Source organism: Xyrauchen texanus, chromosome 37, assembly GCF_025860055.1.
Source record: "Xyrauchen texanus isolate HMW12.3.18 chromosome 37, RBS_HiC_50CHRs, whole genome shotgun sequence".
In the NCBI taxonomy this organism is placed as follows: Eukaryota; Metazoa; Chordata; class Actinopteri; order Cypriniformes; family Catostomidae; genus Xyrauchen; species Xyrauchen texanus.
Window position 1 is genome coordinate 14,776,434 of NC_068312.1, and position 24,613 is coordinate 14,801,046.

General features: G+C 36.5%; 3 protein-coding genes across 5 annotated transcripts in view; 1 reads left to right on the plus strand and 2 right to left on the minus strand.

The window, feature by feature from the left end:
• LOC127631221 (E3 ubiquitin-protein ligase RNF34-like) overlaps nucleotides 1-24,613 on the minus strand; it is a 243,602-nt gene that overhangs the window by 73,323 nt on the left and 145,666 nt on the right. The gene's annotated exons all lie outside the window — the stretch shown is intronic.
• On the minus strand, nucleotides 1,058-13,383 carry LOC127631220 (hexokinase-4-like). The gene is made up of 10 exons (XM_052109271.1): nucleotides 13,210-13,383; nucleotides 12,767-12,929; nucleotides 12,381-12,535; nucleotides 12,050-12,169; nucleotides 11,745-11,840; nucleotides 11,465-11,564; nucleotides 9,351-9,534; nucleotides 6,569-6,724; nucleotides 5,203-5,436; nucleotides 1,058-1,498 (listed from the first exon to the last, which is right to left on the minus strand). Exons 1-10 carry the CDS (start codon nucleotides 13,282-13,284, stop codon nucleotides 1,354-1,356), a joined length of 1,428 nt encoding a protein of 475 aa, XP_051965231.1. The 5' UTR covers nucleotides 13,285-13,383; the 3' UTR covers nucleotides 1,058-1,353.
• On the plus strand, nucleotides 19,302-22,782 carry LOC127631225 (myosin regulatory light chain 2, atrial isoform-like). Of its 2 annotated transcripts, none has more exons than XM_052109286.1 (7): nucleotides 19,302-19,367; nucleotides 21,403-21,504; nucleotides 21,653-21,728; nucleotides 21,862-21,966; nucleotides 22,058-22,136; nucleotides 22,264-22,312; nucleotides 22,482-22,782. In XM_052109286.1, the coding sequence occupies exons 1-7, from the start codon at nucleotides 19,365-19,367 to the stop codon at nucleotides 22,584-22,586; spliced, it is 519 nt and encodes a 172-aa protein (XP_051965246.1). In that variant the 5' UTR covers nucleotides 19,302-19,364; the 3' UTR covers nucleotides 22,587-22,782. The 2 variants fall into 2 exon arrangements, with proteins under 2 accessions (XP_051965246.1, XP_051965247.1); XM_052109287.1 differs by lacking the exon at nucleotides 19,302-19,367 and adding an exon at nucleotides 19,467-19,489.

Below are 24,613 nucleotides of genomic sequence, written 5' to 3' on the forward strand. Positions count from 1 at the left end.
GACTACTTTATTCTGTTAAACATTGTGTTGATCATGTCATAGGAGTAGCTCAAAATCTTTTTTGAATTTTTTTCCTATTTCTGGCACTGTATGAATATTTTGGGTGAACGTTTTAATCCAAAAAGCAAATTTATTGCTTGATACTTTATGATAATATTGTTATTTCAAAAGTATACAGAATGCTTTCTACAAACTTTATGACATCAGTGTCGTCAAAAACAATCAGCCACAGATGTAACGGTTTGTTAAACTATTGTTAAAATAGGCTACTAATCCAGCACCACGATGGGTGACAATCAGTTTTTGTCCTTATATATCGTTCTTGTAAATTAACCTAACTTGCTTTTTGCAATCAGATGAACAGTTGCTAGATCTATAATAATGTACAGTGTAATCTGTTTTAAATGTATACATTCATAAGGATCACTGAGGATTTAGATATTAAATCATTGTAAGGACCAGTGAGCCAAGATGATGCACATTATAATTTTGGACTTGAATTCTGATGACTATAATGAATGTGTAATTGCACTGTGGCCCTTGTTATATAAACACTTACTGCTGAGAAAGATTTTATTAACCATCTTTTGGTCTGGTTAAAAAAAATGGGAAACCGTTAAATTCTCAAAGGCCTTTTCAAGCAAATTGCCATGTCTGCACATTGTAGTTAGTACACAAATGGCTTGACAAGAGTGATGAATAATTTATTAAGCCATCTGCTAAATGCTTTCATCCCTTCTCATTCTGTATTCATCTTTCTGTTTGAGTTTAATGTTCATTTTCGTTTCATGGGACTAATAAGTGACTTAGAAAAAAACAACAGTTCAGGTCTGTTGATAATACAGCAGCTTTATTTACAGTAATTAATCATTTTACAGTACATGTACAAAGCATATTCAATTCCTCTCTTTAATAATTTAACAGTTGTGATTACCACTGAATATAAACAGTTTAAAAGGTAATAAATAAAACAAGCATTAAACAGTGTGCAATAAGCTTATGTTGAACCTGAACAGTTCATTTATATAACATCAACGATCCCTCTGCTTTTCTCCTAACCTTCAGTCACCAAAGTAAAAGGCAATGTAACCTATAAATGTAAAACAACATGTGCTCCAGACAATAATAATGTTTCTGTATATTTGTGTCTAAAAGCATTTGAACAGCAAATGTCTAAATTATTAATATTGTCATAACAACCCTTAAGCCATCTCCTCCACTTACACAATACAATGTTCACCACAAGAAGGTGCTTTCTGAGACCACTCTGAATGAGTGTCTATCAACATTACAGTTCACCGATGATCCTAGACTTCCACCAGGCGTAAATGAGGCTGAAACATGTGAAATACATCATGGTGCCAGCATGCAAGCCATCTTGCATGCCACTGCAGAAATGAGAGCCGCGCCCCGACCACTCCCTTCTTCTGATTGGATGAAGGTAATTTCGCAGTGAGGTGTCATTTCCCGCACAAGTTTATGTAACCTCTCCTTGAAACTGAATGAGCAGATATGAAGGTCAGTGCAGGTAAAAGAGTAAAAAAAAAAAAAAAAGAAGTTAATAAAATGTGCAATATGTATCAATTTTCATGTAATATTTGCCCTTTTTTGTTTGCCAATGTGTGAACGCCTTGTAATGCAACTTAAAAAAAAGCTCTTCCCAGACTCCCTAGGTTGCCTATTAAAGCCTGTAGATTGATTTTCATGCAAAAGGAGTGGGTCGGTTTTGCTGGGAAAATCCAACGGATGCGATGTTTATGCGTGCTCCCGAGAGCCTTGCCTCAGTGCTTCCACTATTCAACAGTGGCAACAAACTGCAGCACTAGGTAACGTTATCTTAGAGACCGAATCCAGCAAACGTCTGGCTCACAGCACAACACCCTAACCTACACAAACTCTGAGTAAGTAAAAAAAGAAAAAACATTAATCTACTGAATTCCATCTGGCTGAGTGGGAACGTGATCGTGGTCGAGCGAAAACTAGAGTGAACATCGGCAGGGCATTTGATTCCTGGAGGGAACTTAGTTCGGTTTTGGGGATCAAAACCAATCCTTAATTGGCATTCTTCTTATTGTAGAGGTAAACGTACATAACTGCAAAGCATGTGAAATATAGTGCCATAAGGATTGATCTGTGTAATTTTAGCTAACTTGATCTTGCCTGCTAACGCTAACGAGTTGCAAGCTACCTTGCTTCATAACTTTAAAATAATTTCAATGATCTTCTCTTTAAACTAAATGTCAGGTATATAGGATAAATTTAATCAGATATGCTGTTTTCTTGATCATAGTACAACATACAGGTGAAACTCGAAAAATTAGAATATCGTGCAAAAGTTCATTAATATCAGTAATTCAACTTAAAAGGTGAAAATAATATATTATATAGACTCATTACAAGCAAAGTAAGATATTTCAAGCCTTTATTTTATATAATTTTGATGATTATGGCTTACAGCTTATGAAAACCCCAAATTCAAAATCTCAGAAAATTAGAATATTGTGAAAAGGTTCAGTATTGTAGGCTCAAAGTGTCACACTCTAATCAGCTAAACACCTGCAAAGGGTTCCTGAGCCTTTAAATGGTCTCTCAGTCTGGTTCAGTTGAATTCACATTCATGGGGAAGACTGCTGACCTGACAGTTGTGCAGAAAACCATCATTGACACCCTCCACAAGGAGGGAAAGCCTCAAAAGGTAATTGCAAAAGAAGTTGGATGTTCTCAAAGTGCTGTATCAAAGCACATTAATAGAAAGTTAAGTGGAAGGGAAAAGTGTGGAGAAAAAGGTGCACAAGCAGCAGGGATGACCGTAGCCTGGAGAGGATTGTCAGGAAAAGGCCATTCAAATGTGTGGGGGAGCTTCACAAGGTGTGGACTGATGCTGGAGTTACTGCATCAAGAGCCACCACACACAGACGGGTCCTGGACATGGGCTTCAAATGTCAAACGTCTTACCTGGGCTAAAGAAAAAAAGAACTGGTCTGTTGCTCAGTGGTCCAAAGTCCTCTTTTCTGATGAGAGCAAATTTTGCATCTCATTTGGAAACGGGTCCCAGAGTCTGGAGGAAGAATGGAGAGGCACACAATCCAAGATGCTTGAAGTCCAGTGTGAAGTTTCCACAGTCTGTGTTGGTTTGGGGAGCCATGTCATCGGCTGGTGTTGGTCCACTGTGCTTTATTAAGTCCAGAGTCAACGCAGCCGTCTACCGGGACATTTTAGAGCACTTCATGCTTCCTTCAGCAGACAAGCTTTATGGAGATACTGACTTCATTTTCCAGCAGGACTTGGCACCTGCCCACACTGCCAAAAGTACCAAAACCTGGTTCAATGACCATGGTATTACTGTGCTTGATTGGCCAGCAAACTCGCCTGACCTGAACCCCATAGAGAATCTATCAGGCATTGCCAAGAGAAAGATGAGAGACATGAGACCAAACAATGCACAAGAGCTGAAGGCCGCTATTGAAGCATCTTGGTCTTCCATAACACCTCAGCAGTGCCACAGGCTGATAGCATCCATGCCACGCCGCATTGAGGCAGTAATTAATGCAAAAGGGGCCCAAACCAAGTACTGAGTACATATGCATGATTATACTTTTCAGAGGGCCGACATTTCTGTATTTAAAATCCTTTTTTATTGATTTCATGTAATATTCTAATTTTCTGAGATTCTGAATTTGGGGTTTTCATAAGCTGTAAGCCATAATCATCAAAATTGTATCAAATAAAGGCTTGAAATATCTTACTTTCCTTGTAATGAGTCTATATAATATATTAGTTTCACCTTTTAAGTTGAATTACTGAAATGAATGAACTTTTGCACGATATTCTAATTTTTCGAGTTTCACCTGTATGACATACAAAACATACAATAGTGCATCATAACCGTGCAACAGTAAACTGTCTGGTATAGTTCTGTAGTATGTAGCTGTATGTGTGTATCAGTATGCTATATTAGCTGATAAGTAGTTTTAGTTTAGTCTCAAGTTTATAGTAAAACAATCATAACTGTGTAATTTTAATAGTGTGTCAGCATGATGCCAGTGAATCACGTTCAGTCACTTTGTATGTTACGTCATTGTTTTGGCCAATGTTCACTTGTTCCTATGGAGTGTGTGCACGAGCGTGAGCATGAGCAACATGTAGCTGGCTGCAGTTCACTTAACGGCCACAGTTGTCATTAATAACAAGGGTTTCTGAATCTTACACACTACACCTTTAAGGGATAGATAAATTAGAACTAAATGTACTAGGTTATTAGGTCAAATGTATTGGGTCAATTTATTAGGTACAATTTTAAAGACACTAAATTGAAGTTTTGTGGCTTTTAGTCAATGTCTTTTAGCTTTGAGGACATCTATATGACATAGTGTATTCCTAAAAGATTACAAAAATAACTTTTAGCAGATATACATTTTTCAAGGTGCACTCAGTAACTTTTTTCTCATGTCATCTTGTACTTACAGTGACACCTAGTGGTGTGGATGCAGCATAATTCAAAATAAATATTTTTCAGTTACAGATGCATTTGTAGAAATGTACTATTCACAATCAGTCATGATTGATTTAATCCAAGAGTGAAAGTGTCCAATAACAAGACGGTTACTGAGATTAAGCGAGTAGTATTCAGCTGGTCTTGTGATTCTAAAATGACAGCCCCCATTAGGGTGCCCCTGCCCCATGTAGAATAAAACAGCTTTTATAAAAGGTCATGATTTTATACATATGTTTCAAAATTACAATTAATTTCTTTACGAGTAAAACTTTTTTTAATCTGGAAAAAACTACTGAGTGCACCTTTAATATGTACAGTCTTTCTCTTTCAGGGAAATGGACCAAACATATTGATGACTCATCTTGTACGTAGAGGAGTTTACACATGTGTGTCCCCTCCCCCTAAATCCTGCCTCCTCCTAGAAATAGTACGTTTCAAATCATTCTTCATGGCTGTGACTTCAAGGCTACTGGCTATTTAATAAAATAAAGCCCATTAATATGCCCCTCCCCAACTTCCTACATGAACATACATAACATGAAATGCAAAATCTATGCTTGTCAAGCCATTTATTGAGTTCTTTAATTGTTTCTGAGACCAATCATATTACATCCCTCACTCACCTAGACCCCTAAATCCAATTAAATCTCCCCTTCATTCCACTCTGTTTGCCTTCTCATAAAACCTCTCTCTCCTCTCACACTCACTGAGGGTGTAGTTTGTAGACAGAGCCATCCACTCCCACAGTGATCTTCAGTTCCTCTTGACAACGTCGTTCCCTCATTAGGTTGATGACGCCAGCGAGTCCAGCCCCGCACATGTGAGCAGCTCGCATAGACACACTTTCACAAGCCAGACGTACAATGTCACAGTCCAGCTCGGATGGCAAGATTCCCAGCGAACTTAGGATGTTATAAATCTGCTTACTGTCCCCCGTGTCACTGAAAGAAAAAAATACAAAAAAACAGTTTTTATGAACAAATTTGGATCCCCATAAAAGGTGCACTCAGTAATTTTTGTTTATATTGTTTTGGCTGATATGGCAGTCATTTTAAACGTATACTATCACCTAGTGGCATGGATGCAGGATCATGCAAAAGCAAAGGTTTTCAGTTATAAATTTCATCGTAGAAATACACTATTTGCAGGTCAGCCGTTAATTTATTCTGAGTGAGAGGGATCAACAATAGGGGGTTACCAAGATAAGAGAGTATTCGGCTTGTCATGTGATCTCAAAATGGGTCGACCTGCTCCATGTGAAATTAAACTTTTTATTGGGCTTCTGATATGATTGGAGTTATTTTGAACTCATTTAAATATTAAACATATTTGTCAAAAGTAACACTCATTTCTTTAGGAGTATTTAGTGGAGAAATAGGCTACTTAATGCACCTTTAAGGATCCTATCAAAGTACAGATACATGCTAAAAGACGGAAGGAATTGGGGTATTATGTGATTTTAAACATACAATGAAGGTTTACTATATGTAATTTAATGAGTGAAAATAAACTGATTGAACATTTAACATCATGTAACCGGACCGCTCCGAATGGGATTCGAACAAGCATGGGAGGTGGAGGTGCTAATGAGGAGGCTAAAGGTTTCAGTCCTTAGTGTCAGTCACTAGTGCACCTCTAGAGGCCAGGGGAGTGGGGTATTACACATACCACACAGCTATCATGTGCCAGCTGGCTTCCATTACACTCACCCCCATAAACCTCACTCCCATCCGGGTCACAGCACCACTGTAACCGGCCCTGCTTGACCCGCTCCACACGGGATTCAAACCGGCATCTCCAGCATGGGAGGCGGGCACTATTGAGGAGACTAAATGCTACAGCCCCTAATGTCAGTTGCTAGTGCACTTCTAGAGGCCTGGGGAGTGTGGTTTTACACATACCGCACAGCTATCATGTACCAGCTGGCTCCCGTTACACTTAGAATAGATAATAATCCTTTATTAATCTTCTCATTGTCATTGGCATTTGTTTGAGGTTTTTAAAAAAGTATGTGCATATTAGTTCAAACTTAATTTGAGGCCTGTTTTCTTACAATCAGCAATTCGGTCATACCTCTCAATCTGGGAGACGAAGCGAGTTTCAAAAACTCCCCTTGTTTTCAGCATGTCTGAGGCTTCACCAATAAACAGCAGATCTTCATTCACGAGTTTTAGCAGCACAAGACGCACAAGCTCTCCCATATACTTTCCACCAATCAGCTTCTCATACCTAAAGTCATGTGGAAAAGGTATGCAGAGATTAAGTGAAAGTCTCAAAATTTCAATAATACTGCAGCAATAGGAATTAGTGGAAATGAGTGGAAGCCTGAAGATAATATTGTGAAATGTTCAGTAAATGGTCTAGACTCTAAAGTAACCAGGACAGAAAGAAAGCATGAGAGGTGAGTAAGGTAAGCTATAAAAAATCAGAGGAACGGCCCATTGAACTCCTCTGTATCTGCTTGCATACACTGTAAATACCCATTAAGGTAGCATCTTCACTAATGATCTCCTTCCCTGGCCATTAATCCAGCTGTGTGTATTCCAACAGTGACGTGGTTACCGTTAGAATCGCCACATAACTAGAAAAACAACCCTGTCACCTGGAGACCACATAAGTGCTCCAGGTTGACATCTCGCTAAGCTCTTTCTGAACTAGGGAGCAGGAATGTGAGGACACATGTTATTTGGCCACAAGAAATATGCTAAAGGTCGTCAGACGATCTATTATTACTAAAAAAGTGTAGGCCTATCTTCTGTGTTCACAGATATAATGTCTGAGGAAATAGTGTTCCTTTTGGCAAAGAGCCAAAGACCATACTTTTGAGATCATGACTGGTGAAGTAGCCTACTAAAATATTCTGCATCAAAGTAGTACTTAAACCAACGAGTAGCAGAAATAATATTGCAGATGCTGCCAAGTTTGTTTTAAAGGAAGTGAAAATTCTCTAGCAATTTACCCCGTGCCATGTTTTTGACTTTCTTCCTTCTTCAGAACACAAATATTTAGAAGATCTCAGATTTGTAGGACAATCCAATGCAAGTGAATGGTGACCAAAACTTTGAAGCTCCAAAAAGCATATAAAGGCAGCATAAAAGTAATCCATACAACTTCAGTGGTTAAATCCATGTCTTCTGGAGCGATCAAATACATTTTGGATGAGAATAGACTAAAATACAAAAAACATTTTTTTTACATTTTGGTCTGTTCTCACCCAAAACTGGTTAGATTGTTTCAGAAGACATGGATTTAACCACTGAAGTTGTATGGATTATTTTTATGCTGCCTTTATGTGCTTTTTGGAGCTTCAAAGACTTGGTCTCCATTCGGTTGCATTGTATGGACCTACAGAGCTGAATAATTCTTCCGAAAAATTGTATATGTGTTCTGCAGAAGAAAGAAAGTCATACAAGTCTGAGATAATGGGGTGAGTAAATTATGAGAAATTTCATTTTTTGGGTAAATCATTCCCTTTGTTAGCTTGAATAAATAAATTGTTAGCATCAATACAGAATCAAATAAAAAAAGTGTAATCTTATAGTTTTGTGACTACCAGCTTAAAGGGGTCATATAATGCCATTTTTGTACAAGTTAATATGAATCTTTAGGGTCTAAATGAAAACTTTTTTTATTAAAAATTCTCATTAGTATTTTAAGAAAACACTAATTTTACCTGCTCAAAAACAGCTCTGTTTTCAGCACGCCGTTTCAGAGCATATGACTTTAAATGATAATGAGCTTTGGTCACCCCGCCCCTCCGTTCTGGAGTTATTGTCCGTATAACTGTTTTTTTGACATTACTTCTTAATCAGTAACATACAAGTAAACCAGGTGTAGCTTAGTGTTACCATGTTAACTGTAACACCTGCGTACACAGTTTTTAATAACACAATAACCATAACGCGTTGTTCATTATAAACGTGGGATTATGAATTATATTGAGAACGTCGTAACGTTATGGAAAACACGCCGTAATGTACCCTGAGTGTAAACATTAGCCACATTCATTGTGAAGCGTGCAAGCGATTTGCAAAGATTAATATAAAGGTTAATAAAATGTTACACTTACTTCTTCTGGAGGTACAGAGGGAATATAAATAGTTGGTACCGAATCTTTTTTCAGCAGCAGCTCTTAGCAAAACCAGCTTTATACTGATCCTCGTTTATAAAGCAGTCTGGTGAAAAATGATTTGCGCAAACATGAACGCATTGACGTTGCTCGTGGGGAATATTCCCATCGTAAACAAAACTCAGCCACTGCGTCTTCAGCGGTTCAGATTTAGGAACATCAAAATGACTGCTGTGTTCGTTATTACACCGAAGAACCGAACACGACAATCACTTAGGGGCCATTCTGCTCCAGTGTATCAACAATGATGACGGACTATGATTGACAGCTCGCTCACGAGCGAGGGCGGGTCTGTGTTGAAACACTGCTGTCAATCAACAATCCTGGGAGGGGCGTCCGACCGTGTGACGTCACACGGTCGAACGGCTCGATTTGAGGCAGGGGAAAATATATAAGGAGATTAAAACAAAAACACTGGATGGATTTATATCATAATAGGATGGTTGTGTACAGGCACAGCCAACACACATTTCAGTACAATCAACTTGAAAAAGTGCATGTACCATTATATGACCCCTTTAAACTAAGTTGAATTGTTTAATTAGGTTTTGATCAGCACATGAAGATATGCTATGTCATTTTTTTAATTTCTTAAACTGAATGACGTTAACAAGATGTTAACAAGTGTGAACCATTGCATGAGTTTAGGGTGGCGCTATCTGTTCATCTGATCAATGACAGATGGGGGAAGGGTTTGGGAAACCTTTTGTCAAGAGGAGTACTCACAGCTGTTTTCCAGGGTTGAGTGACGTCTCATCTACAACACGATCATATTTCAGACGAAACTCCTCCAGTTCACCATTGTCCCCAAATGCTCCCCATTCAGTGTTCACACACATCCGTCCCTCCTCTCCCTCCACCAGCTCCACTCTACGCATCTCCTCCATATAGCAAGCATTACAGCCAGTGCCTGAGAAACAATGACAAAATAAAAAAGAAACAGAAACGGAGAGATAAAAATCAATATAGGTAAAGCATTTCTTTCTGTGCTTTAGCAAATGGAATTGCACAAATAACTAGATAGTTAAAGTTTGTTTAGATAAACTTTGATATTGGCTTGACAAAGCCTTTGTCTGAAAGTTTTAAGTAGATAGTCAAATAGACCTTCAGATAAAAACTTCAGATAGATGGACATATTTGTATTGGAATCTAAAGCTATGATGTGGCAGACCTTGATTTTGGTTTGTTTACATTGTATTTGTTTTGACAGTTGGAGTTTGAATTAATGAGCATTCCATTGGCCCGTTTGAACATTCAGTCTATGTCTGAATTTTTGATTGTTCGTTGTGTGAAAGCATTATTATGGTCAATTATAAAAGATATACAGTAGCAACGCGAGTCAGAACAGTCTGAAGGTCAGTGCTGAGTTTGGTAAAGTAGCTTGAATGCTGTAGGAGGAGTTACAATTGACCATTTTTGTCTTGGTTTAGGGATTTTGGGGGAAAAAAGTCTTTAGAATAACCAGCCTTATCGCATGAAAATGAGCAAATGAAAGGTGTACAAATGAGATACAAAACCTAAACCTAACCGATAGTGTCCTAAAAGAAAATGCAACATGAAAGCACATTTTCTGAAGCAACCATGTCAGTTTGTGTCGCTTTTATGACACATTTGTCTCACGTTTCAGCTTGCATGCATGACTGGCTCAAGCCTAACAGATAGTCCTACCCCCGAACTCACACATTGGTTCAGCCAGTGTTACTCTGTTGGCCTGATCAGAATGTTCAAAGCAAAATTTGGGGGAAATAAAATACACACTTTATCTTGAAACTAAAAGCTTTATTACTGTGCGTTGGCAGTTAAAATAGTCGATCTTCCTGTTATAAAGGTAATGCCCTAGTTGTAATTATATTTGCTTGAGTCTAAGTGTATATATGTGTGTGTGTGTGTGTGTGTGTGTGTGTGTGTGTGTGTGTGTGTGTGTGTGTGTGTGTGTGTGTGTGTGTGTGTGTGTGTGTGTGTGTGAGCGTGTATTTATCACTTTGTGGGGACCAAATGTCCCCATAAGGATAGTAAAACCCGAAATTTTTGACCTTGTGGGGACATTTTGTCAGTCCCCATGAGGAAAACAGCTTATAAATCATACTAAATGATGTTTTTTGAAAATGTAAAAATGCAGAAAGTTTTCTGTGAGGGTTAGGTTTAGGGGTAGGGTTAGGTTTAGGGGATAGAATATAAAGTTTGTACAGTTTAAAAACCATTATGTCTATGGAAAGTCCCCATAAAACATGGAAACACAACGTGTGTGTGTGTGTGTGTGTGTTTCTGGAGGAGCAACGCTCACAACAACGAGCAGAGCGCAGGGTGGCTAAAGCACAGCAAGTTGGCACAGTAGGGGGCACAGAAGGTGCATCAGCCAGTCATCTCAGTCATTCGACCCGTGTCACCGGTTGGATCTGTCCCGTGACCTCCTGCCAGCGGGCGTTCGACACTTCACGTGGCCTTAACGTGCACATAGCCTGGCACAAGCTTCGTGGTGACGTCACCGCCACTTAGTGGCGAATGGCGGTTGTTTGTTTGTTTTGTGTGTGTGTGTGTGAGCATGTATTTATCACTTTATGGGGACCAAATGTCTCCATAAGGATAGTACAACCCGAACGTTTTGACATTATGGGGGACATTTTGTCAGTCCCCATAAGGAAAACAGCTTATAAATCATATTAAATTATGTTTTTTGAAAATTTAAAAATGCAACAAGTTTTCTGTGAGGGTTGGGTTTAGGGGTAGGGTTAGGGTTCGGGGATAGAATATATAGTTTGTACAGTATAAAAACCATTATGTCTGTGGAAAGTCCCCATAAAATATGGAAACACAATGTGTGTGTGTTGTCATTCTCTTACCTACTATCATGCCAACTTCACAGCTGCGGTCCTCATAGTAGCAGGAGATCATGGTGGCTACTGTGTCATTCACCATAGCAACCACATCCATTTCAAAATCCTAAACAAGGAATTATTCAATTACTAGTAATTTATGTATTTTATAGATAGGCCCTTTTATTTTATTTTTACTTTTAAATGTATTATGAACAATCGGTTACCAATTAGACACTTTAAAAGATCTTAGGACATGTGATGAAAATTTCAGTGACATGTTTATGCATAACTCATGCATACTAACCCCTCGTCTTTTAATAGCATCTCTCAGTAGACCCACAACATTATTGCCCTCTGCGCCAGAGGCCTTGAAGCCTTTTGTCCAGTTAAGCAGAATGCCCTATCACAATTTAGACATGAAAAGTACATTTGTTACACACCACTGTAGAAAGCCTTTTTCCACAATCAAATGCACGTCAACATCATAATGAAGCAATAAATGGGGTTATATAGTTTTTTAAATGTGGTGCAGATGCAAGCACACTGTCACAGCATCAATAGAGTGCTTAACCATGAGTGGCCCATATTCACACTGAAAGAGGTACTGACCTTGTCCAAATCTTCATGGCGGACTGGAAAAGAGAAGGTGAAACCGAGTGGAAGCTTCTTATGTTTGAGATTATGCTTGTCCAGGAAGTCAGATATGCACCCCGCAATGTAGTCAAACAGCTAGGTGGGAATTTACCAAATATTTCCAAAATCAAGCACATTCTTTATCAAAGCTCAACATTCAAAGCCATTTTAAAACATTTCAAAACCATACTGTGAAATACTGTATGGAATCAAAATCTACTGAATCCTACTGTTTCAGATGTACTGGAATTTAGTCATGATAGACTGCTCTATTTTAAAGAGTGCTCTTTTGTACTCGTTTATTTACCATTTCAGCCGTACCGGTCATGGCATCCTCTGGGATGGAGTACATTTGTTGCTTCGTCTCTACCTTCCAGCCCCGCTCCTCATCCTCGCCCACTTTTACTAGCATCACCCGGAAATTTGTCCCTCCAAGATCCAGTGCCAGGAAATCACCCACTTCTGACATGAGTCATATTAGTCAACACAAGATTCCAGGCAATTAAGCTTTCTGTTTTTATATACCTGTCAACTAATCCTACTCAGAACTTTTTGGCCAACATTATATTGACATAATTATTTTTTAGAGAAAACAAATACACAGTAGTAGTAACCAATTAGAAATTAACTAACATCTTTAATATTCAACATATTTAATTTCATAGGGTTAGGAATAGAGAACATAATTCTTACCAGAGCCTTCAGGTGTGGAGCGGACATAAGTGGGCAACATTTTCACACTGGCTTCATCGTGAGTTTCCACACGAAGTCCCCTCTCCATCTCTCTCTGCATTCTCCTCATCACTTCTTTAAGCTCTTCTTTACTCAGCAGGAATTCTGACAGAATTTGGTCCACCTGTTGAGTATGTCAAATTAATGGAGATTAAATAGAAGAATGAATAGGGCTGTGGCATAACATTTGGTTATGTTGATCTCAAATTAGTTTAACCTGTTGTTACTTACAACAGTTAATCTACTTTAGTTTGTAGCTAGAAAGAATTGACTGAAAAGACTTGTAATATTGTAATAAATTCATGATATCATTAACATATAAAAAAGTCTCAGTTTTGCATCTGTTTAATAGGAACACTTCTTTAATAGGAAGCAATAGTTTGACTGCAAGCTTTGTCTCTTACCATCAGAATTCTCTCCAGCACTGATTCATTTCCACTGTGGATCCTCTGTCTATGAGCTGGAGTCAGGCATGGCATCTTTGCAAGAATTTCCCAGAAAGTGTATGAATTCTGATGTGCAAGTTTAAGTGTGTGTACACAAGTGATGTGTATGGAGATGCTCAACCTTATTTATGCTCCGTGAAGGAGGTGGAGAGGTGTGGTCAGAGAGATCAGTGCCCTCTGTACACACACACCAACACACACATTTAATCTCTTCCATCACCTTGGAGACAAAGTTGTTAAGGCCACTCATATGGCCATGCAGTTCCTCTCCGTAAACCTGACCTTTGCCTTTACACGTTTTTGTTTCTAGAGCGAACATGAGCCTCATCCTAATGCAATGCACACTTCAGAAATATCTATTAAATTACAGTTTAGCCACATTTTAAATGAATGTATCAAAACAGGCTTCATGAGACGTGTACACTAATACAACTACTATGGTTGATTATAATTTTTTCACATTGGGAAACTGCAAATTATGTTCCTTGTTATATCGTAATTTGACTCCCAAGACAAATCTTGGTTTCTCTTATATAATGAACCTTCAGGAATTTGATGAAATAACTGGGATTTAGGTTAATTTCAGAAATAGCAACACTGAACTTAAACCCTTGCTAAATATAGAACACTCAGTTTGCATGGGGCAAACATTTGTCCCAAAATGGTTCTTTAGCCATGTGATGATGGTGAAAGTCCAAGCATTAAAAGTTGATTAAACTCTGTAGTTATACATGCCTTCATGACCAGCCTTGTGCTGTTCTAAATACTGATCACATGAAGGCTGTTTATGTGCTTATAATTATATATTCCCTTACAGAAACTGAAAGTTTTATTAAATAATTTTCACATGCAAATGAGCTTTGCTGCAAACTTGCAGCAAATTGTCCATTGTTGCCAAAGGTTTGCCGGAGGTTCACCGCTACCGGTGAACAGCTGCAAACTTCTGGTAAATATTTGCTGTGAATAACAAGCTTATTTGCATGTGAAAATAATGAGTGGAACATTTGCGGCAAGTTTGCACCTAGTTTAGATTTTTTTAAGGGTTGACATATCTAATGTTCTTTTCAAATTATTTTGTATAAGACAACAATTTTTATTTATGCAGCTTGTGTTTAGTTATGCCAGAGAGATTTTGGTTATGCACAAAATGTGTTATTCACTCTAAGGTTGAATGGTTTTGAAATATAAGTATGCCACATACAAAAACTCTGCCTCAAGTCTTTATGATTATGTGTATCAAGACTTTAGTGTGACACGTGTACTCAGGGTGCATTAAGGACGTCAAACAACTACAGTGCTCCAACTCTATTTTAGAGTTTATTGCGAAAGGTCCTTATCAGTGCAAACATAAATGTATTTTTGGAAAGATGCGTTTTATACTTTTGGGTTCAAATGCTTTAAATAGAACTGACTTATAATTATACTGAAGAACGTCCCTACACAAGAATCTTGTGATTTTTTATGTACAAGAAAAATTGTATTTTCAGGAGGAAAAACAGTATATTTAATAAGCTATCTTAAACACTCAATATTCATACATACAGTACAAATGAGTGATGACAAAATACCTACATTTGTGTTATGAATTGCACACTGCACATGCAGCAGCCCCAAAAGTACTTGGAAACCTAAAAAGTATTCAGCCACACTCAAAAATTATCAATATACTGGCATTGTATAACAGAATATGAAACCAAATGGCATTTTTTTAAAAGATAAAAAAAACTAATCAATTAAAAAAAAGTTATTAGGTTTCAAAATAAAACAATAGATAAACAGTTCAAAATGAAGACTTTCAAAAATGATTTAATTCTTTTTGTCAATGTTTAGAGGAACATATCAATGGTTAATGTGAACTACACCCGTAGGTTCCCTGTTAGGGCCCATGCATGAACGTGAGGGAAACTGACTACATACTAGAGCCACTAAAAATTAACTTGACCCAATTTGGTCTAATGCAATGAAAATCAATTTATTAAGTATGACTTAAGTGTCCAAAAACTTTTTGGGGCACAGTATACCCTGCATTACCACAGATTGATTTAACCTGAGTGTTGAAAAATGAAGACAGACCACTATCAGTGTTAAAACGTCTTTATAGCTGTAGCTTCTGTTGAGTTATTCCACCAAATTTTAAAGTCATTTTATGAGTGGGTGTGATAACCCCAGTTAGAGGCCATTATTTATCAGTTTACGTAAGTTATGAGAACTGTTTATTGGTGAAGATTTGAATCACTATTATACCATAAATCGACATGCCAATGTGCATAAATAAGCATGTTGTGCAATCTCTGCATTGAAGTTGCAGCCAAAGCGACATAGATGGAGCTCGTCCAATGTAATTAGTCACTGGATGACAGTCATATGAGCAATCTTGCAACAGAACAAAGAATTTTACTTCTTCTTGTGGCGTGAGGAGGAGGGCCAAATACTGTAAATGAGCAGTTATTTGTGGGAAATTGGAACATTTGTTGATAAACACTAAATTGTCCACAGGAACTGGGTAATAATTAAGTGTTCATAAGATGATTGCCAATAAAAAAGCATCTGTATTAAGATTGTACTCTTGACTGTAAGATGTGTTGCTTTGTATTCAGTTAAATATATGATGCCAACTGTGATCGTGAATCCATTGGTTTGAGTTTCAAATTTGGTATGTTTAGATATAAGTACATCATTAGATTTGAAATAAAATGGTGCACACTTTCATGTATGATTTATTTTCTGAAAGCTTCTAATTTTGTAGTTGGAAGAAAGTGGATTGATTGGCAAGCAATCATGTGCATGCTCTGTAAAAAAGTGGTAAACTTCAATTGTTACCACAAGGAGCTATTTTTATCTGATCTAACCCTAAAATAAGCTTTGTTCGTGTAACCTAATGTAGTCAGGCTGAATTAGACCTGGTAAATAATACATTTGACTTGAATCAAACCAGTTAATTTAGATGTTACCACATGAAGAACCTTTTTAGATTAATGTTTAATGAAGACAAAATTATTATTTATTTTCTTTACCTTGTCCATGGTATGAAGGTCCATGGTTTATCTTCCTCGGGAGTGCATAATTTCTCAGATAAATTGCCAGTTTTTCCTCTGTTCTTCCTGATCGATGGAGCTTATAAAAAGCCCAAAGCCAATTCCTCAAAGTAAATGGAAATGTGTTTGGAAAAAGATGAAAATTGTTGATCAGTTTATCCAACCTTCTTCATTATCAATGCTGGATATTCCAATGTAGAGTCAGTCACACGGGGTGATCTTTTTTGTGCTCCATTTTTAATGGACATCATTATCCATATGTACCGAAATCAAAGTCCATATTTTTTGTTGTCTGAATATCTTGTTTGCTGTTTTCATTCCAGTCCTCTCAGAAAGGCAATTAATGGGTATATTCAAAAATGAAGCTTGAAACTTGAGGTGATTTTCCAAAGCGGGCCTCTTCTTTGTTGCTTCTTTGTTGACTGCGCCTGGTGTGACAGGTGTATGTTGCAAATGACGCTCAACCCGTCATAAGGTTAACTTGCAACCCCCTAGCTATCCAAGTTAACTATACAATAATAAACACAGTTCAGTTGGAATTACAGAATCATGACTGCTTTGATGAATGAAATAAATGGGGTATTGCTGTCCTCAGAAGTAATATTCTTTTGAGGGAAAAGAGTTTCATTCATTATTTCCCCCCCTCCTGACTCCCTGCAACTAAGGCAACAAAAGATTGTTTCCTCCTATTTTGTTGAAAACTACCCACACCTGTCTCCTTCTGATCCAGTTCAGATAACAGGTCCTACTTGTTGCCATGGTGAATTCGTCACCAAGGATATCTCTGAAGACCACACACTAATGATATGGAAAACACTTTGCTTGCCCTAGGTTATGTGTCCAAAGGGAAATTGTTAAATGAGGCTAAATTACTTAGGAAAACATTGGAGACTATGACTCCTGTTTGGAGAGAATGAGAGACAGTCTATCACAGATGACGGCAAGAGTTCTCTTATCATATAATATAGAATTACACTATATTTTCACCATTGTACATTAGAAGATAGTAGATCAGATTAGTAAATTGTTCCATACTGTGGGGTTCAAATGTCCACATTGAATATTTGGGATTCAAACTCTAATTTAAACCTTGAAACAAACAGAACATTTTAGAATTCGACGTTTTGCATTAATACTATTTTGTGTTCATTCTAAATCTGCAAATTTGTGACTGATAATTTTATGTTCTCGTACAGGTTAGATTTCCTTGCTTTAATTGAAACACACAAAACATTTTTTTGAGCATTCTCAAATCATGCTGGGATAGTATGAAGAAAACATGCCAGCTCGAGTGCATGTTGTCATTAGCGTAAAAGGACCACATAAAAAAACACAAAGACATTCTCAAATTAATGTACATTTTTGTATTAAACTTTTCAATCAAATTTGTACTAATACTATAATTGGTAATGAACATGTTTGAATTAAACAAAAAATTAAATACTATTTTTTGATAAATAGTAGCATTTTCATCAGTGATCCTAGACTTTTTGGTTCCCACTGTATTAATAATGTGTATAGGGCTACTGTATGTTATACACACTGTATTAATAGGGTGTATAGGCCTACTGTATGTTATACACACTGTATTACTAGGGTGTATAGGCCTACTGTATTTTATACACACTGTATTACTAGGGTGTATAGGCCTACTGTATGTTATACACACTGTATTAATAGGGTGTACAGGCCTACTGTATGTTATACACACTGTATTAATAGGGTGTACAGGCCTACTGTATGTTATACACACTGTATTACTAGGGTGTATAGGCCTACTGTATGTTATACACACTGTATTACTAGGGTGTATAGGCCTACTGTATGTTATACACACTGTATTAATAGGGTGTATAGGGCTACTGTATGTTATACACACTGTATTAATAGGGTGTATAGGGCTACTGTATGTTATACACACTGTATTAATAGGGTGTATAGGGCTACTGTATGTTATGCACACTGTATTAATAGGGTGTATAGGCCTACTGTATGTTATGCAGTGTGCATAACATACAGTAGCCCTATACACACTGTATTAATAGGGTGTATAGGGCTACTGTATGTTATGCACACTGTATTAATAGGGTGTATAGGCCTACTGTATGTTATGCACACTGTATTAATAGGGTGTATAGGCCTACTGTATGTTATACACACTGTATTAATAGGGTGTATAGGCCTACTGTATGTTATACACACTGTATTAATAGGGTGTATAGGGCTACTGTATGTTATACACACTGTATTAATAGGGTGTATAGGGCTACTGTATGTTATACACACTGTATTAATAGGGTGTATAGGCCTACTGTATGTTATACACACTGTATTAATAGGGTGTATAGGCCTACTGTATGTTATACACACTGTATTACTAGGGTGTATAGGCCTACTGTATTTTATACACACTGTATTACTAGGGTGTATAGGCCTACTGTATGTTATACACACTGTATTAATAGGGTGTATAGGCCTACTGTATGTTATACACACTGTATTAATAGGGTGTATAGGCCTACTGTATGTTATACACACTGTATTAATAGGGTGTATAGGCCTACTGTATGTTATACACACTGTATTAATAGGGTGTATAGGCCTACTGTATGTTATACACACTGTATTACTAGGGTGTATAGGCCTACTGTATTTTATACACACTGTATGTTATACACACTGTATTACTAGGGTGTATAGGCCTACTGTATGTTATACACACTGTATTAGGATAAATGAATAAACAAGTATATGCACTCCAGCATTATAATGCAAAGAGTGTTAATGAAAGACAACAATGCTTGTTGCATCCATCTTTTTCATTCCTTAGAGATTTCCACCACCCCCTCCCACCCACACTTTATCTAATTTTACACCCTACTGGAATCTGAGTACTTGGGCACTTATCAGGGCTCCTGCTTTTGGGAAGCTTTAGGTGCCCATGTAGGGGACTAACAGAGGCACCGCAGACATTTATAGAGGAACGAGTGATAAGGGTCCTCATACATAAAGACTCCATCAGCAACACAATTGACCCAGGAGTCCACATAAACAGCCAGAGGGGGGTAGACTGTGAACATGGTGAGTAGACATCTATAATTTTCATAGTTTTTCTTATAAAGTCAATTAATGTGAAATAACAATAATAATATTGATTTATTTTAATTAATTTGGCAGCTTTATATTTATTAGGACGGTGTGTGGTAAGTAAGGGAAACCAATGAATGGTTATAAAATACGGGGGGTATAGGGTTCCCACACTTTTTGACCAATTAATTTCTATAACATTGTCATGATCTTTCCAGCTATTTGTATTTATTGTATAAGGATTTTACAATTCATTCAAACTGAGACCAGTTTGCAGATGTATCATATGTGAACCTGTTTGATTGATTCACTGAAAAGAACCAATTCAAACGCTTCACTAACAAATCGGACACCACCATCAAGTTTTGCTCTACACAAGAGATTGATGAAGGATTTTTAAACAAAGCATTATTAGAAACATGTATCCTATATAAATTCCTGCACTGAAAAAAAAAATGTTTTGCCTTTTAATTATCATAACTTAAAATGTAGAATTAGAATAGCTGCCCTTGATTGATCTTGTTCAGATAACTCAATTATAGTTTTTGATGACTGAACTTGTGATAAGTTATTGAACTAAAAAAAAACTGTTTAGCTAAAATCGAAAATATAATTCAAGAGAACTGCACACATAACACTCACATATACAGATTCCCAGCATGCACTGTGGCATGAATAAATTGTGCAAATCACAGAATGTCTTAATTTTCTTTTCTATTCTTTTTTACTGTTTGCTGCTTATATTAATCCTGTTGGTTGTTGTGTCTGTTGTCACTTTCAGTTATTTATCATGTAGCTATGATTCAAAGTTCATCTTTCTACTCAATTATATTTGTAATTATTGTCACATCAATGTGATTTGCATGTAAAGCGTTGAGGCTCATGTGTGTCACCTTGTAAAGCTTCAAACAAAAAATGATTAAGGGTTTAGCCGTGGGTCTCTGATCTTCAACTGATCATCAGCCATCAAATGGCACTGGATTTTACCTCTGAAAATGGGACAACCCTAACTTCTTTTATGGTTATCATCATCGTTATATTAAAAGGTAATATAAGTACATTTTGGAAATGTTATCGGTGTGAATAATGACATTAGAGGGAGTTGATCAAATACATGTGTGTAAAATGTACTCAGAAATGATCCTTTAGTAAAAGTATGGATACTGAGTGAAAATGTTTTCCTACTTTTTTTTAACTGTCCAATCTGTAGAAGTAGCAAGCATTTAGAATAAAGTTTAGGAAAAAAACATCAGTGTTTCTCACTTCTTGCTCATAGTTTTGCATGAATACATCGCATTCAGCTTAGTTGCGCAAATATTTCAACATATCTGAAGCTCAAATCAGATTCTAAATTGGCCTCTGCAGTTGGTCAGATCTCCACACAGCCGCCGTGCGACACTCCATTTGTAATGACTGATCTGTCGTTTGTCGGGTGCACTGAAAAGGCGGCTTCAGTCCAGTAAGACAAAAGAAAATGATCTGCAAAAATGTATTGAGTACTTTTCAAGTTTAAACAAAACTGTAACAAGTAAAAAGTATTATTTTGTCTTTTGAAATGTAATTAAGAAAAAGTACAAATATTCCATTTAAATTGCACTCAAGTAAAGTACAAATCCCCAAAGATAATACTTAAGTATAATACTTAAGTACTTTTACTCAATTACTAGTGGAGTGGTGGTGGCGTAGTGGGCTAAAGCACATAACTGTTAATCAGAAGGTCACTGGTTTGATCCCCACAGCCACCACCATTGTGTCCTTGAGCAAGGCACTTAACTCCAGGTTGTTCTGGGGGGATTGTCCCTGTAATAAGTGCACTGTAAGTTGATTTGGATAAAAGTGTCTGCTAAATGCATAAATGTAAATGTACTTTACACCCCTGATCAAATTAGAAGGATTAATGCCATTCATTTTGTCATTACTCTCAAAAAGTAATTTAAATGACATTCTGTATATTTTTCAATGTGAGCAAAATATTGTTATCAACTGGCAGAGTGCGTGCATTTTTTCAGTTCTTTTGTTGTCTTCACAGGCTAGTAAGAAAGCTGCAGCTAAGAGGGGGAAACCTGCTCAAAGGGGCTCTTCCAATGTCTTCTCTATGTTTGAGCAATCACAAATACAGGAGTTCAAAGAGGTTGGTCCTTCTATTACACAAAAAATTACTCATTAAGAAGGTATCTTGATTTTTGACTGTTGTTGTTACGATTACAACATTTAAAAATGAATTTAAAAATAATAATAATAATCTGGTAAACCACAATATATGATATTCTTCTTGTCAGGCATTTGGCTGCATAGATCAGAACCGTGATGGAGTTATTAACAAATCTGACCTGAAGGAAACCTATGCACAGTTAGGTATAAAATATATTCTGTCTTGCATTTGTATTCAGTCATTATATGACTTTGAATCAGATTAGGAAACATGGCAGACAAGATTGATTAAGTATACTTTTCAGATTTGCCATTATGTTAATATGTGTTTCTGTAGGGAAGCTGAATGTGAGTGATGAAGAGCTGGAGTCTATGCTAGCAGAGGGAAAAGGGCCCATCAACTTCACAGTCTTCCTCACTCTTTTTGGAGAAAAGCTCAATGGTATGACGGCTAATCTTTCAAGATTCTTTTAGACCAAGATTAATAAGAAAAACAGCCCAGACTATTTTTTAACATTATTATCTCTAAACAGGCACAGACCCAGAGGAGACCATCCTTGCTGCTTTCAAACCGTTTGACCCAAATGGCACAGGCGTTGTCAATAAGGATGAGTAAGTTTACAAAAGAATACATACAAAAAATACAAATAAAATAAAATAAAAAATACATGCAGTCCTTTGCAGAGAACATTACATTTTTTCACCAATATTTGATGCATTTGGTGTCATTTTGTTTCAGATTCAAGAGGCTGCTAATGAACCAGGCTGATAAATTTACAGCAGAAGAGGTTAATATTTGCATTTAAGAAGTTAATTGGCCCACAGTTTCATTAGACAGATACTGACAATGTGTACCATAATTCTACAGCCATCATAAACGGCCAGCTTTTAAAATGTGATCATATGGTGCTGTGATAAGACTTTTTTTCTAATCTACTTAATTGATTTTGTTTTCAGGTTGACCATGCATTTGCCATGGCTCCAATAGATGTGGCTGGAAATATTGATTATAAATCACTTTGCTACATTATCACGCATGGTGATGAAAAAGAGGAGTCTTGAAAAGAGGCATATCTCACATTTCATATGAACTTTGCCACTTCTGCATCTTCAGTTGTATCACCTTCCAGGCAAATTGTTCATGTCAACCCTTTTTCAGTAGCTCTCACATTTTCTTTGTGATTTGCATTGTGCATTTTAAAAGAAGATTTCTTGTTCTGGCTGTTCCATTACATAAATAAAGGCAAGATATACCCCGCTTTTTTAATTATTTCACCATTAATAATGATCGTTGCATTCCAAAACTATTGCTTGTTTTCACATGTAATTTGTATATGAACAGCTAACTTTCCTTTGCTGGCATATTAGTTATATAAAGTGTGTAGCCTATGGCAGCTCCTTTAACCTTATCTGTTTTAAACTCATAACAATTATATTTGAGATGCACTTGTAGAGAACAAAGCAATGGTTTTATAACACAAACCAGCACCTTTTATGTCTTCGACAAAAAAATAAATAAAAGATTTGAAGACAAGTAGAAGACTAGTTCTAACACTTTCTAACAATATCCAGAATAGATACATACAACTGAAATATTACTCGGTGGCCAATAACTGAACATCAGAGGAGATATGAAATATCTGAAATGATGGAAGGAATGCGCTCCCTTGTAAATTTGGCATGTAACTGCTGCCATCCACAGACTGTTTGTTGAACTGCAATTAATAACTTATATGAGTGAGACGCAACTTGCAAATGTAGCATTTCTAAAAATGAAGGTAAAGTGAAATATGAGTGTTGCACATTCTCCAATTTTTAATTGTAAGACTGTAATGATTTAATTTGTCTTTAGTATTTTAAAAGTCAGAATTGTTTTTGCCTTCTACAATCAAATAAATCAATTATATTTATATTTATTTATATATATATATTATATATATATATATATATATATATATATATACGTATATTTCGAGTGTGAATTCAATTAAATTTCACAACAAAATTTAATCAAATAGAACTGAGTAATCTTTACAAAATAATATCTGCCTTTAACTAAATAAAATTAAATAATGAGATATTTTACATTTTATTAATCAACATTTACACAAGTATACCATTTGACGGAATTTTGTTATGAAATTAAAATGCATAGGTGTTTGCACATTTTTGGAGTGTATGATAAACTTGTTACACCTAAGAGATTGGGTGAAAGAGATTGAGAATTCAACTTTTGCAGGATATTTAAAATACACTGTATATTAATTATTCAAGAGATTTACTGGTCATATATACAAAACAAAAAAGAAAACGAACAAACAAACAGTCTGCATTTGGCTACTTGTCATTGCTGATAAAAATCACAAAAATACTGTAGCCGTACAGTGATCTGATCAGATAGTAGCCTAATACCATGGTTCTTTGATACATTACATGGTACTAATGATTTACATATTTACCATGGTATATACACAGGATCTTTAAAAAAAAAAAATCATTCCAATTTTTTTATTTGTTTGTTTTGCATTGTTTTTCAGGTTTTCAGAATGAATCCTGGGGGCTGTTCCATAAACCAAGATTAGAGTATAAGCCAGGCTTATTTCGGTTAGTCAGGCTTATTTTTGGTAGATTCGGTTTCATAAATCAAACTTAAAAAAGTTCAAACTCAGTTACCCCGGCAACTTATGCTGGCAAATTAACCTGGTCCGGGGCAGGCTAACTGTCAGGCTAAGTCTGAGTTCAGGCTTAACGAGCATACCATTTATACTCACCTGCTGGTATTTCGATGTCATTTTATTTTACTTAACCACTATTAATAATTTTTTTTTTTAAATAAATAAGGAAATGTACTTTACTAATAAATGTAAGAAATTATAAGGTATAAATACACTAAGAAATGTTCAAAACTTGTGTGTTTAATTGGTGAGTTTGGTTAATGAGTTTGGTAATTAATTAAAAGTATATAAATATATAAAGCATTGCACTTCACTTTTTTGCCAGTGGAACATTTTTGTACACAGTTGGAGATGCAGAGAATATCAGCAAAGCATCAGTTTGCCGCTCTGTACAAACTGTGTACCTTTCTTTAA

What these genes read in the sequence shown, in the direction of transcription:
- LOC127631225 (XM_052109286.1), top strand. An exon ending in GGAAACCTATGCACAGTTAG is followed by an intron (nt 21,729 to 21,861) that starts GTATAAAATATA and finishes GTGTTTCTGTAG; the next exon opens with GGAAGCTGAATGTGAGTGAT. An exon ending in TTTTGGAGAAAAGCTCAATG is followed by an intron (nt 21,967 to 22,057) that starts GTATGACGGCTA and finishes ATCTCTAAACAG; the next exon opens with GCACAGACCCAGAGGAGACC.
- LOC127631220 (XM_052109271.1), bottom strand. Translation starts at nt 13,284, where the DNA reads ATGCCATGCCTGACTCCAGCTCATAGACAGAGGATCCACAGTGGAAAT. An exon ending in CTCCACACCTGAAGGCTCTG is followed by an intron (nt 12,536 to 12,766) that starts GTAAGAATTATG and finishes GACTCATGTCAG; the next exon opens with AAGTGGGTGATTTCCTGGCA. An exon ending in ATGCTATTAAAAGACGAGGG is followed by an intron (nt 11,565 to 11,744) that starts GTTAGTATGCAT and finishes TTCCTTGTTTAG; the next exon opens with GATTTTGAAATGGATGTGGT.